The sequence below is a fragment of the Colias croceus genome, chromosome 5, assembly GCF_905220415.1.
Source record: "Colias croceus chromosome 5, ilColCroc2.1".
Taxonomy (NCBI): domain Eukaryota; kingdom Metazoa; phylum Arthropoda; class Insecta; order Lepidoptera; family Pieridae; genus Colias; species Colias croceus.
In genome coordinates, this window is record NC_059541.1 from 6,152,023 (window position 1) to 6,166,953 (window position 14,931).

The 14,931-nt window shown below is 34.9% G+C and overlaps 1 protein-coding gene and 1 long non-coding RNA gene across 2 annotated transcripts; one reads left to right on the forward strand and one right to left on the reverse strand.

Moving 5' to 3' along the window:
• The first annotated feature begins 4,340 nt into the window (after positions 1-4,340).
• LOC123691841 (probable Ufm1-specific protease 2) lies at positions 4,341-10,293 on the forward strand. The gene is made up of 10 exons (XM_045636423.1): positions 4,341-4,453; positions 4,682-4,903; positions 5,478-5,705; positions 5,876-6,049; positions 6,180-6,279; positions 7,280-7,426; positions 7,729-7,851; positions 8,024-8,282; positions 8,497-8,750; positions 8,926-10,293. Exons 1-10 carry the CDS (start codon positions 4,415-4,417, stop codon positions 9,135-9,137), a joined length of 1,758 nt encoding a protein of 585 aa, XP_045492379.1. The 5' UTR covers positions 4,341-4,414; the 3' UTR covers positions 9,138-10,293.
• A 1,842-nt stretch (positions 10,294-12,135) lies between these two features.
• Positions 12,136-14,373, reverse strand: LOC123691858. Its single transcript, XR_006751458.1, has 2 exons — positions 14,044-14,373; positions 12,136-13,775 (listed from the first exon to the last, which is right to left on the reverse strand). It is a non-coding gene; the product is annotated as an uncharacterized LOC123691858 (long non-coding RNA).
• Positions 14,374-14,931: the final 558 nt, after the last annotated feature.

Consider the following 14,931-nt stretch of genomic DNA (forward strand, 5'->3'; position numbering starts at 1 on the left):
ATTCCTCAGATTCAAACAGAATGTTACACAATTTTTAAGCTCGCTTGCATATCTATATTATAGGAGTTTGACACATCATGTACTTCTTTGGCCAGCTTTTGATCCATTTCATAAAGTGAAGCAAATATAGGTTTCATTTTTTTAATCATCTCACTGACATTTCTTAATTTTTGTTCTTGAATAATTATACGCCTTACAAATACAATGGTATAAATGAGCGCAATAATTATAAGAATTCCAACTTTTAGCTTGGTTTTCCATGTTAAACCCAATTTTATTTTCATTGATTGTTGTGAAGGCGGTGATTCGTACATTATTTTTCCTTTCTCCACATCCATTTTTTGTCCTTTATTTTCGTTCCCAATAAATACCATAGTCACAATCTTTTAACTCTTATTTAAAAGTAAATTTGAATCACTTCAAATGGTACCTACCTACTTGCTATTTGTATCGATCATACCCATCATACCATCTTATGTTATGAATAGAAATTGAAATGTTCATTTTCAAATTATAGTTATCTTAGATAGTTATAATATTAGGGTTGACTTTAGAAACTTGCGGCACGAATTTCGGCGTGATTTTATTTTTTTTCGATCGATAATAATGCCCCGAAACATACATTAGCGGCTTTTCGTGCGGAAACGTGTAATTACAGAGAAATCTTAATTTTAATTTTTGAAGTTATGTTCAAAATTGTTTGAGTTACATTATACATCCTTCCTCTGGTTACATTGACAAAACTACCTAGGTACTGTGCTAGGTACCTACAGGCTACAGCTACCTACCTACAAGAATTGTGTTTGAAAGAGATAACAAATGTCAAAATGTACATTAAAAACCATAGTTCATTCAAGAGCATGTTGCTGAGGGACAACAATTCATACGGATTATTGGCGAGTAGTATATGATTGGGGCAACATGGGTATGTTTTTAAAAAAGTTAATCACTCAGACCCAGACAACCCATTTGTTGCCCCTGATGGGACTCATACTCAAAGAATTGAGTCCCAGTGGCGTGTTGTATAGAGATTTTTTAAACTATAACCACCCAAACTTTGATGATATTATTAAAGAACAAAGAATATAATATGTGGAGACGCTGCAGCTGATTGGAAAAAAATAAAATTGATCCATTCATTGCCCTTGTAAATTGTATCAAACATGCTTAGATTACAAAATAAACAAACATGTATAATTATTAAAAAAATGTTTTTTTTATTGTATGTATATATTGCACACAAATTGTTAGTAACAGAACTGAATCTGTCCACCCCGATTCCACGTGGTACTTGTCTGTCATACACTAGAGTGTATTAAAAAAGTCGGAGGCGCGGTTAGCGTGGCGCCCGCCAGGCGACCAAAAAGCCGAAGCTACGAAGGCGAGTGAAGACTCCTGCCTGCAACGAGGTACACGGGGGCAAGCGCCACGTTCTGCAGCGCCGGAGCAGTCAAGAAAGCCCATAATCTTCTATATATTTCTAACTACATTTCACTACATAGTACAAAACAAAGTCGCTTTTTCTGTCCCTATTTGCCTATGTGCCTTTGTATGCCTAAATCTTTAAAACTACGCAACGGATTTTGATGCGGTTTTTTTTAAAAGATAGAGTGATTCAAGAGGAAGGTTTTAGTATATAATTTATTAGGTTTTAGACAAAGCGGGCGAAGCCGCGGGCGGTAAGCTAGTATAAATATAAATTTAAAAAAAAATAGAAGGGGGGGTTTCCGCACCCCCCCACTTCACAGGGGGTCTCCCCTTACCTCCCCCCTCCCTTTCCCTCCCCTCCCCCCCTTAATTCGTGCCGCAAATTTCTAAAGAAATACCTAATATTATTCAGTTTTTGGTTTAAAATCACTCAGTTTAACGATAAACATGATATTATTGTAATTATCGAGTTTAAACCCATATAATGAGCTTTGTGGTCATTAATTAATCATTTTGAACGTCATTTTGATGATCATTTCTTCTGATTTTTTCGTTTGATAGAATGTGTTTATTGGTGTAGATACGCCCGTAGACGGACTACGGGTCTACGGGCGTACCAAAGGGTCAGTATATATTATATATATTATGATCTATATATTATGTACAGTTGACAGATATATTATAATATACAGGGTGTCCCAAAAAGTAGTGATGAACGGAAGCTGGAAGGTAGAGGACCTAGAGGGCTATCCGAATCACCCCCATGTATGTTATGCGATTTTTCGTATTTTCCGAGTTATGACGTTTTTTTCAATTTTTCACCTATCGCCGAGTACGATGATATTTTCACTCATGGTGACGTCAATTATTGCGTTAGATGCTTGATTTTTTTTTGTTTGCTAAGCTGAAAGATAGGCCAATTCAGTATGGTAACATTTACTATCGTTAGACCTTTGAATGGAATAAAAAAAAGAATTAAATGCCAAGAAAGATAAAATTACCCAGTATGCTCACCACTTCAAGCGCCCGTAACAAAATCAAATCACACAAAAAACGTCCAAATTGTGGCATTCTCTCAAGTAGCCGAGGTGTTTTTAGTATCCCCATTGAAAAAAATCAATGGGGTTTAGGTCGAGGGACCATGGAGGCCAGTCTTTAAGGCAGACGACACCGGCGCATGCGCAGGCTGCAACGACCAATCTATCTTTCAGGGTATCTTTGCCCTTTAGCCTGGCCTCCACGGTCCCCGGACATAAACCCTATTGATTTTTTTCCGTGCGGATACTACAAAGACGAGAGACTGCCCCAAATTGGACGAAATAACCCGGAAATTCATCGTAGCAAAAGAAACCATTAAAAATGATAAAAGGGCATTCAAACATTTAAAAGACAACTTTTTAAGGTGATGTCGCACTTGCACTGAGCAACAGCGGGGTCATTTTAAAAATTTCTGGTAATTAAACACCTTTTTATTGGTTTTATTAATCATCATGTTAATTCAATTTTTGCACTTACCACATTTAGATTTCAATTTTTCGATTGAAGCCTTCTGAATAATAAAATGAAATTTTCAGGGTAGCTACCTGAGCAAATTTTTAAAAGCCAAACGGAAAACTTTTTTCATGTGATTTTATTTATTTACGGGCCCTTGAAGTGGTGAACATACTGGGTAATTTTATCTTTCTTGGCATTTAATTATTTTTTTTTATTCCATTCAAAGATCTAACGATAGTAAATGTTACCATACTGAATTGGCCTATCTTTCAGCTTAGCGCACAAAAAAGAATCAAGCGTCTAGCGCAATCATTCACGTCACCATAAATAAAAATCTCATCCTACTCAGCGATAGATGAAAAATTGAAAAAAAATGTCTTAACTCCGAAAATACGAAAAATCGCATAACATACATGGGGGTGATTCGAATAGCCCTCTAGGTCCTCTACCTCCCAGCTTCCGTTCATCACTACTTTTTGGGACACCCTGTATATTATAATATATCTGTCAACTGTGCTATGTATGGGCGTATTCAGAAAGAAAGCTTGAAACTTATAAGCGCTTATCGGCGCTTGTCAATGCTCAAACCAGCTTGTCAAAACCAGCATTGACAAGCTTGTCAAAACCAGCATTGACAAGCACCGATAAGCGCTTATAAGTTTCAAGCTTTCTTTCTGAATACACCCTATGTCCGTACCAAGGTACGTACCGACGCATTCGCGTGTGGCAGCGAAACAACGAAAAATCTGTCAAGTGTCAGTAGCTAATAGCTATGGCTTGGCTATGGCAGTGGCAACCACAGGGTGGCAACTGGCACAGGCAGTCGAGCAGGCAGTGGTATCAGGTACCTACTTAGGTACCTACAATGTACCTTTAGGGCGTTTCTGCACTACAAGGAATTTTACTATCCGGCATTCCGATTTTTACAACATAGTTTACACATGCAAGCTGCTGTCAGACAGACTGTCGGACAGTTCTTGCAGAATATAAATTTATAAAGAATAGAAAAAATTCGATCACGAGGCGGGACTCGAACCCGCATCCTTCGCGCCATTCCGGGGCGGATGCCAAACCAACTCAGCCACTCGTGACCCGCCTGAGCAATCGAATTTAATCTATTCTTTCAGTTTTATGATTGGTTGTGTCATAAAGGTCTTAGGGGACACACCGCGCGCCATCTATTGAGATGATATAACAACCATCTCAACCATTATGAAGCACTTTTCAGTGAATAGGTACAATATTGTAACGATGGAACACGACCTTTTGTTGAATTTATATTTTTTGGTTACTGAAAGAATAGATTAAATTCGATTGCTCAGGCGGGTCACGAGTGGCTGAGTTGGTTAGGCATCCGCCCCGGAATGGCGCGAAGGATGCGGGTTCGAGTCCCGCCTCGTGATCGAATTTTTTTGTGCTAGATCTGTGTTTATATACCTATATGCTGGCAACATATATACAGTATTATCTATGCTGGCAACAGTAATTAAAGATGTCACCACGTCTCAAAATATCAAAATATGTTATTGAGGTAAAATTTTAATTAAAATATTGTATAAATGCGTTTTCATATTACACATCTTATTAAAATCATATAATTACTTGTACATATATGTTTTTTATCTATAACTTGTTTGTAATTTAAAAGATAAAATTACTTTACTATACGTCACCATCGCGGTGTCCTATGTTATGTTTTTCAGACTTTATTTAATTAAATCTAAGATTTAAATATATTAAATATTCATTACATTTTCAGAGGTTGTCGAATATAGACACAAATGAAACGACAGGATGCTTATACGGACTTATGTACGACGGCACTTTGCTCGTGATCGGCATAAGTTTAGAATTATTTGAAACTGAAAAGAAAGCGTATAATCAATTACTTTTATCTCTACCGGCCGAAATAGAGTTATGTGGCGTTGTTAAATTTAGTGAAACATCAAGTGTTGAGTATAAACCTAAGGAGATACTGCAGGTAATTTGACTTATTGTGTAATTAATATGATCCCATAAGTCCTAAATTATACAAGATGAAAAGAATAATAAATAATAGGCTAATGCTCAATAAACTGTTATAGAAATATTCAATGTTTCAAAGTTTTCAAGTTCTATCATCTAATACTCTTCTCTAAGTTTTTATAAGTGATAACTGCGTTAAAAACAACTGACTTCAAACTTGCACTTGCAACATTCACAAATACAGACAAAAATGCTCATAAAATAAAAACTACTGGGCCTATCTGAATAAAATTTTTATGGGACCAATTCGACACCATCCTGCATCTAACAAAAAAAGAATCACGTAAATCGGTTCAGAAACCTCGGAGTAATCGGTGTACATACATAAAAAAAAACATACCGGCCGAATTGATAACCTCCTCCTTTTTTTTGAAGTCGGTTAATTACTATTAGTGGTTGCTTTATAGGTTAGTAATTTAACATAAAAAAGTTCTCATAATTATTTTCAACTGAGGCTGACTTATTATTCTTAAAATTAGTGTAATATAATATAGGTACCATATAAGTTTTTGAATTTCCGTTTTTTACAGGATGTAGATATTACAGATAACCCATTATTTATCATAATTGGTAAGGATAAAGTAATGAAAGCACATTTCTTAGTGCATGAAAAGTTTGAAGAGACACAATATGAAGTGTTTGAATCAGAAGACCTTTGGAAACAGTTCCTTCATGTGAGGTTAAACACAATATTACCTCTTACATGTGAAGCGACTATACCAGGTGTTAAGAATACATTACAAAATAAAAGGAAGAAGGTATGCAGATGATAAAATTCATATGACATCAACACTGCACTGCTTTTTTTGTGTTTTTAATAGCTTTTGTTGTATGAAATGGTTATACATAAAACAATAAAATAATTAAATGTCATTGTATCATTTATTTAAACTTTCAATCCTAAAGTTAAAAATCTTTGTAATTTCAGATTGCTTCAGGTCAGGTATCGTTTCAAATCAATGGAAGCTCAGTGTATTTGTTTGGAGTGGCCTCAGATGTTGGAGTAACAGGCACTAGCACTGAAGCGAATATAGGAGATCTTGTTGATTCTATGAGCCCAGAACATTCATCGAAAAAGAAAAAATACAACATTCATAATGTGGTTTGTATCCCTGAATTACTGTTGTCAAAAGTTACTTCCAAATGAGAGATTTTTAACCATACTTTTCATATACTTGTTTCCATGTCTTCATGTAAAAAAATATATTGTATGTTCTATTTTTTTTTTGTAGGAGGTACTTCCTGTGAGCTTAGTTATGAAAGCAACAAAAGATATATTATCTGATAAACTTGTCAAGACTGCTGTAAAAATGATGACTACACAAAGAAAACGTAAGTTAAACCATATTGGGTCCATGGTTAAACTCAAGTTTATAAAACTGATTCTTGGATTTATACTTTAAGTTGTTTTAATTTTTATCCTATATTAATTTTGAGTGGGAGTCGAGCATGCTTCGGCACGAATTGGGCCACGCTCGCACCGGGGAAGGTACCACACCCTCACAGAATATCGGCGCCATAGTGACAGTTTACTGTCGCGTTCCGTACGGTGAGTGAGGGGTCCGGAGGCCCACATCCCTTCCCATCCCCAACCCATCCTCTCCTTCCCTATCCTCGTTTCCTCCCATCCTCGCCCCTTCTCTAACTCCTTCCAATTCCTTTTAAGGTTAGCAACACATCCACTTCCCTGTGGAGTGGATGCTTATGGGCGGCGTGTATCGCTTAACACCAGGCGACGCGTCTGCTCGTTTGCTATCCTATGGCATAAAAAAAAAAAAAAAAAAAAAAATATCCCACTTTAAAAAAAGGTTATCAATTCGGCCGGTATGTTGTTTTTTAAAGTGAAACTTTTATTACATCGTCTCAAACTTTTTGGTCTGTGTAGCGCATGTCGCGTGACGCACGATACGTACGATAATTATCGTACAAATACTAATTTTTAGTTAAATGTCTATAGTGTGAAAAAAAGTTTCACTTTTACCGTGGTTTCATAAAACCACACAACATTATTTTTTGAAGTTATACTTCTTTTGGCGCGATGGAGATAAATGATGAAAGTGAATTTTTACGATGCGCGCGCACACCGACACCTAAATTTAACAGCATGAAGTTTGTTCTAGGTTGTATGAAAATTGATAACTATGTTCAAGTTGTATATTCTAGTATTTTTTTTCCATACGCCAAAGAAGTATAACTTCTAACACGTGTACATAAGTACACACACTCTTTTTTTTTATTTGTTGATTCAACAGTACATAAATTAAACTCCAAAAGCCTCATAATGGATCTGAATTTAATACTACTTCATATAAATATAATATTTAATTTCCAGCTGCCTTCTGTATAAGTATGCCGCTAAGAATTGACACACTGGCTATGATTCATCGGAACACGAAACTCTCTGAGCTTTATAATGTATTGGTTGAAGCCGCGTGTCGCTCTCTTAGGTTATTGGAAAGTGTACTTATTGAACAACTGGGTAAAGTATATTATTTCATGTGTATGTTTTAATTTTCCGCCATCCTTACTAATATTATGAATGCGAAAGTAACTCTGTCTGTCTGTCTGTTACTCAATCACGCCTAAACTACTGAACTAATTTGCATTAAATTTGGTATGGAGATATTTTGATACCCAAGAAAGGACATAGGCTACCTTTTATTGCGAAATATGTACCACGGGCGAAGCCGGGGCGGACCTCTATTAAAGAATAAATTGTAACTACATAATATGGAAAAATGCTGTAAAATTATTAAATCATACTCAATATATTGCTAACAGGGCAAGAAGGTATTGGTGATGGTGCTGGTCTGCGGCTGCCTGAGACATATCACTACCTTCCTCCAGAAATCGGACATTTCATTACCAGAGTAATGCCAAAAGGGATACCTGATGAAACTATGGGTGAGTTTAATTTATATAATAAAATTGTAAACAGCTTTACTTACAGCTTACTCTAGCTGTAGCTTTCATGAGATGGGATTTTCTATTTGAAAAATATTAATTTTTTAAATTAGATTATGCAATATAATATTTACTTGTATTCCATTATACCTAATCTATAAATTATTTTCAGAAAAAGAAAGAAGCCTCCTGCACGAACAGTTAGCATTGCCACAAAACAGACCGATATTCAGACGAGGAAATGCGTATATCTTCCACAGTTCGAAGCTAATAAATCCGCATGAAGCTATCGTGCAACAAATCAAGCCTAATGTGAAAGTGGCTTTAGTTCGTGGCAGATATATCTATTACCATTACATGCAGGATAACTTTAATGATGATGGGTGGGGCTGTGCCTATCGCTCCATGCAAACTATATTCTCTTGGTTCAAGTGAGTTATATTTATGCGAGTAAACATATTTAGAAAATTTATTGCCATATCACACTAGCGGATTGCGAGCGGTTTCAAAGCGGAGCGGGTGCGCAACGAACACGCCGCGGATGCGCAGATGACAGCTTTTTACGCAAATGTTAGATAAACTTTGTACATTAAGTTTTAACGAGTAGCTCTATTCATACAACTAATATTTCTAATTAATTTGCAGGTATCAAGGATACAGCTCAATAGATGCACCAAGTCATAGGGAAATCCAACAGTGCCTTGTTAAAATAGGCGATAAACCGTCTTCGTTTTTAGGTTCTAAGCAATGGATCGGTTCCACAGAAGTTATGTTTTGCCTAGACACATTGATTGGTGTTCAATCTAGAATATTATTTGCAAACACAGGTGCAGAGTTGCAAAGTTACACACCGGAACTTATTCATCATTTTGTACAACACGGAAGCCCTATAATGATTGGTTAGTTTTTTGCCTATAAACTTAAAAAAATATTTCCATTAATCTGAGTGTGTTGTGTTTTAAAATAAGTTATAATTCTTCTGTGTAAATTCAAACATCATCTCTTAGAGTTTTAATAATTCAGTTACAATGTCTTGTTCATTGTAAATAATAATGTATTAAAAACCTATTTCAGGTGGTGGTGTTCTAGCTCACACCATTATAGGAGTCGAATATAATGAAGACAAAAACGAAACCCGTTATCTGATACTCGATCCACATCATACAGGAGCTGATGACATCCAAACGGTTATCGCAAAGGGTTGGTGTGGTTGGAAGGGCGCAGACTTTTGGAATAAAACTGCGCATTATAACCTCTGTCTGCCGCAAACTAAACAAACTGTTTGAAACAGATCGCTGATAGTCTTTACGACGTATGATATAAAGGAAAGGAGAGGGACTTAGAAGATTGTGGGTAAAACAAAAGATAAAAGGAACTGTAGAGAAAAAATATCTATGAAATAGAGCGAGAACCTGTGTAGGAAAATCTGGCTTTCAATTATGAAGACTTCCAATTTGAATAATTTAAATGTATTTTGCTCATTACTATAAAATTATATGAAAAAGCATTGTGAATTGCATTTATGTTAAACAAGTATTTTAAATTCAATCATGTTTGCCAATTCTTACATTATCGCGTTTAACTTAAAAATTTATAAAAATGCCGAACATTTAATAGCGAGTATAAAGATCATTAAATATTGTACCTTGATTACAAGCTAGATTTCTGTCATAACAAATAATCAAGTAGATGGCGAAGTTTGGTTAACCGTTGAAGTATGGAAGTAAAAGATATAGTGAACAATAGCAATAATATATTACAAATTAAATTCTTTGCAAGTTGCAGCCGTAGAATAATTTAAAAAATCATTTACTTGTTAGTGTTAAATTACAATAAGAACACCAAATTTCTGAGCGATAATTTCTAATGCAATAATTGTGATATAAAAATAGTGTAAGCTGAAAGTATTTAAGCTCAATAGTTGTTGTACCTAGTTGGTATTTACGCACTTAAAAATTGTAAGTACGACCAATTAGGTTGTCTTAAATGATATTGATTGTAATTTAGGTCTTTTGCTACACTATTATATAAATTGTAATCAGTGGTCATTAATTGTTTATCCATAAGTATTCTGGCCAGATAGTAAACAGCTAGCTTTACGTTCAAATCACAAATGATTATGTGCGTGTATTAAGACTGTGCGGGTTGTGTACGACCACAAAACAATTATTATAAAATTATTTTTATTTAAGCAGGTGCTATTATGAGCATTATAAGGAAATCCAGTCTTCTCAAATTTAAATAAACAATGAAGAAAGAAGAACAATTATTGTATTCTTCCGACTTCGTTGTAATATTGTAACATAATTTAAGTCGATTGTTTATAATAATAAAATAATAATTCGTAAATTTGTCTGGTTATATCAGTGCTTTATAGATTTTATACACCAATAAAATTCAATCCATACATTTATGTTTAGGTTTTATGTATTTGTAATGGTTAGGGAGCCAGGTGCAAATTTGGTTAATTATTTCCTCTCAAGAGATAATTCGTCAGACGCATCAGAGTATAGTATTATAAAGCCTCGTGAACGTCAGCTGGCGCTCGGTTGGGGGGGTAAGCGGTTGTAGCCTCCCACGCACGTAGGAAAAAAAAATACATTCATTCATTTCCTCTCAGCTAAAAATTTTTCAAATTGTAGCTAACCCAATATCTCAACGAAAAAAAATAATCAGCTGGTTACAACATGGTGTATTATACGTCAGCTGGTGTCTCGAACATGAAAAAAATAAAATTATTTTCCGTGATTTCCTCTCAAACTAAAATTTACCTGATGATAGCTTATATGTAACTGTGGATATATATATAGGTCAGCTGGCTGTATCTGGGTGGAAAAACCGTCAGCTGATACTTTGAAAGTTATTACATAGGAGTTAGACAGAAGCATCTATTGCCAATTTATATGCATCAACTGACTAGGTTTTCCTCGAATTATTGCTAGCTGATTTTTTTTTATTTATCGCATCAGTATATTAACAATCAGCTCACAAATTTTCATCTGAGATGAAATGACGTATCTTTAATTATAAGAGCCAGCGCGCACGAGCAACTTTGTCTCCGCAACTATTTTGTCTCTCCCATCAATTGTATGGGGAGTTGCGTCGCTAAGTGCGCGCTCTTTCATACTAGCCCATGGGTGGGAGAGACAAAATAGTTGCGGAGACAAAATAGTTGCTGAGACAAAGTTGCTCGTGCGCGCTGGCTCTTATCGTTATTTTTAAAAATTCAAGCAACACACGCTAGCATAATATAGACTGTAGACAGTAATAAGGTACTTGGAGGTGGTTAGTTGTGCACATGATTACACTACGTACATTCAGCCACATCGGTAAACATGTTTTTACAAATATTATAAACTGCATTTAAAAATAACTATCATATCATCAAATTCACATAACTACATAAAAGTGTAACAAATATGAAATAACCCACTAAAAACATTAGTTAACTATAATTATTAAAGAAATAATAGTATAATATATAATTAATAAAGTTATTACTTATCTTTTACGGGGACTTATGTTGATGGAATTCCACGTATCTCGATGATTTTGTTAATGTCTCATTATATTCGAGACACCAGCTGACGCATAATACACCATGCTGTAACCAGCTGATTATTATTTTTCGTTTAGATATTGGGTTAGCTACAATTTGACAAATTTTTAGCTGAGAGGAAATGAATGAATATACTTTTTTTTCTTACGTGTGTGAGAGGCTACAACCGCTCACCCCCCCAACCGAGCTCCAGCTGACGTTCACGAGGCTTCATAATACTATACTTTGATGCATTTTACTAATTACCGCTTGAGAGGAACTTGGTCATAAAATCTGCTTCTGGCTCCCGGACCATAAAGCTAAATGAGGCGTATAGAATCAAAGGCAGCTTAATCCAATCCTACAAATTTTTCACTAAACAAAAAAAAGCTTTCATTTCATTGTATTATGGCCACTATACAATAGAAAACGATTCAAGACTTACTGTAGGAATTTAAATCTATGATCAAAGCACTTAGACAATCCTAGTGGTGGCTTAAATAGAGATATTGAATAAATTAAAATCCACTTAGCTGTTTTTGTTACCATCTCCAGGATTTAGCTGGCTTTGATTGTAATTGAAATGGACATAGCTGCATTTGTTCCTAACAAATTGTTAGTAACAATAAACCTATGACGTCATCCAGCTAGTGATGTGCGACATGCTCCAAAAACAGTGAAAGAAACTATTTCTCATTTTATAATACTTATTAGTAAGAAATAGGATAACAGCAAATAAATGACGGTTTATATGAAAAGAAAAAAGTAGGTTTGTTTATTAATTATTATTACTATAAATTTAATTACACTCTTCATCACACATCTGGCAAATATCTTCTCCTTCGTGTTCTTCCTTTTCGCATTGCTCTCCTTCGCCTGCTTCCTGGTCTGGTAAGTTATTTAATATGTTTGAATAGAAATTCAAATCTGGCAAATTTGGCCAATTTTCACCATAATGGTTCGTAAGAAGCTTTCTTACGTCTCGAAGTTTAACCTCCACACCTTTCGGAATTATGGAAGCCCGTATCATTTCGGTTTTTTTACCAACTTTGCAGATGCTTTTTGGTACTCCTGTATCTGAAGTGAAAAAAATCTCCCCACGTACCAAAACATTTCCAGTTTTTTTGGATCTTTTCAATATAAATCGTTTACATTCTGATATTTTGAAATGTAATTGAGCGGTTGTTTTTAAGACTTCGTGAACGCCGTTTTTTCAGCTAAATATAGGTATGCTTGTCAGTTTAGTGACTGTAGTAAATTGGCCAATAATTGCAGCATATTCAGAAGGTGAAGTAATTACTTATCTTTTACGTATGTCTTTTTTGATATTACCGAAAATTCTGTCTGCGGGCATGAAAGAGTGCCCTGTGACAGGAAACACCAATTACATCTTTTTTACAGACCTGTTGTCTAAAAGCCAACGAGAACACATAGCTAAAATTGCGCTATTTTTGTTTTGTCCGCCACATCCGTCTGCCACCGGACGAATGTGATTTACATTTGTCAGATCACTTTGATTAAGTGTATGATAAACAGCAGATGCTATTTCATTACTTCCTTTAAAGTGCTCATTCTCAGTCCAGATCTAAGAATAAGAATTATCTTTATTCAGAGGGTCGTTAGAGGACCCTCGAATAATTGCAAAATTGTAAAAATACAATTGCCTACTATAATAGCAACTTTGATCCGGTACTTTTGGTAGTACCAAATTTTTTTGGCAGTCAAAAGAATATGTTGCCATTCCTTCTTTTTTTTCTCTTAGCAAGTTGAAAAATGCTTTCGCCCTCAGCACATGTATTCTTTTTTCTGTCATTAATTTTAATTTATTTGAAGAGTCTCCTTCTGTTTTGATTTTTTTCAGATAACTCGATGCATTTGGAGCAAGCATCGGTTCTAGGGTTTCCGAAACCTAAATTGAAATCCGTATTGAAAATCGCTCGAAAATACGATAACTTTACAGCACTGTCGGGGTTTTGAGAGTTATACATTTTGTATAACTTTTTTATATTGAGCTCGATGGGTAAAATATATTATCGTTGACGAGTCGAACTTCGGCAATAATGTGCCTCAATGCAAGTCAACGATTTTATGAATCTGTGAACCGATTGCCTGAGAGAAGCGTACTTTCGTGTTTTATGGTCACCTTTCTTTCACCCTTCTTTCACTAGCGAGTTGTCCTGTAGACAAGAATGTCTTTATGACATACTGACTACTGACTGTTTTGCAGAACAACATTTTAATATTATTGCATCCTGTTGTTTTTTTATTGGCTTTTCGTAAAATGTCTTATGAAATCTCAGGAGATCTTTTAACTTTAGTTTCGCGCATTCTTATTTTTTTGTGTCATGTTTGCACGTGTGTGGTTCAGGTAAACTGCGGCGAGTACCTGTAAATAATTTGTTTAAATTATCATACGCTTTAAAATTAATGGTGAAAAAAAAATTATAACTTCGTCAGAATGTAGACTGCAGCGAATGTGTGAATAAAGACATCTCTCACATATTTATTATATTCATATTTTACTAATATTTTCTTTTTTACTTATTGTACATTAATATGCTACACAAAATAAATTTTATCAATCAAAATTTAAAATAATGTTTGAAAATATCGTAAAAACACTACATTGCAGTGCATCACTAGTCGGCACTAACCTCTCTTTTTTTGCCAAATTAGCCTTTCTATTTCTCAGGATGTTTTTGTCGTTTCCTGGCCTTTCCTGGTACAGCTTCTTTCACAGGCTCCTCCATTTCACCTTGGATCAGGTATTTTATCGCTTTTCAACGTTCAAACTGCCCAAAAATAATATTTTCAATAAAAATAGTGTAACGCAAACAACCTTTACTGTATGAAAAACACCACTGACAGCCATTTTGAATTTGCGGCAATGAAGCTCTCTGATTGGTCGATTGCAACTTTAGCTGTGTATGATTCTCAAAAGCGAGGATATAGATGACTTTGATACTAAGCTGAGTTTTTGAACGTATTTTGTGAAGGATAATATAACTGCGTTAGATATGTTTACTATTTGAGTGACGCTTAGGCCGCCATTCTCAAGTGAAATCAGGCACTATACGGATTTAGCTGCCTTTGACTCTATACGCCTTAAATATAAGATACTTTTGTACCGTATTAATAATGCGTGATACATACTTTAGCATGTTTTTTTTGTTTGTTAATGCAGCGCTGAAATGTTTTATTAGTATGACTCACTATTTCAAAGTTATAAGTTTAATGGAATTGTTATATTTTGTATCAAATAAATTATTATTTGAATAAAGTGGTTTTATTCTCATCACGTCAAGTCCCAGTCTGCTTCCCACTGCAGTGACGGGCTTAGATTATAATTCATTATACATACAATACTTTTACACATTCTCACCACACTACACCATTATACACTACACACACAGTACACACATTCACACATCCATACCAAACATTCTATAATGTCCAAAAATATATATGTATAAATTAATTTTTTCCACTTTATCATTGTTATAATTAATGTAAAACTACTGTCACATTAATTGTCTTATTAT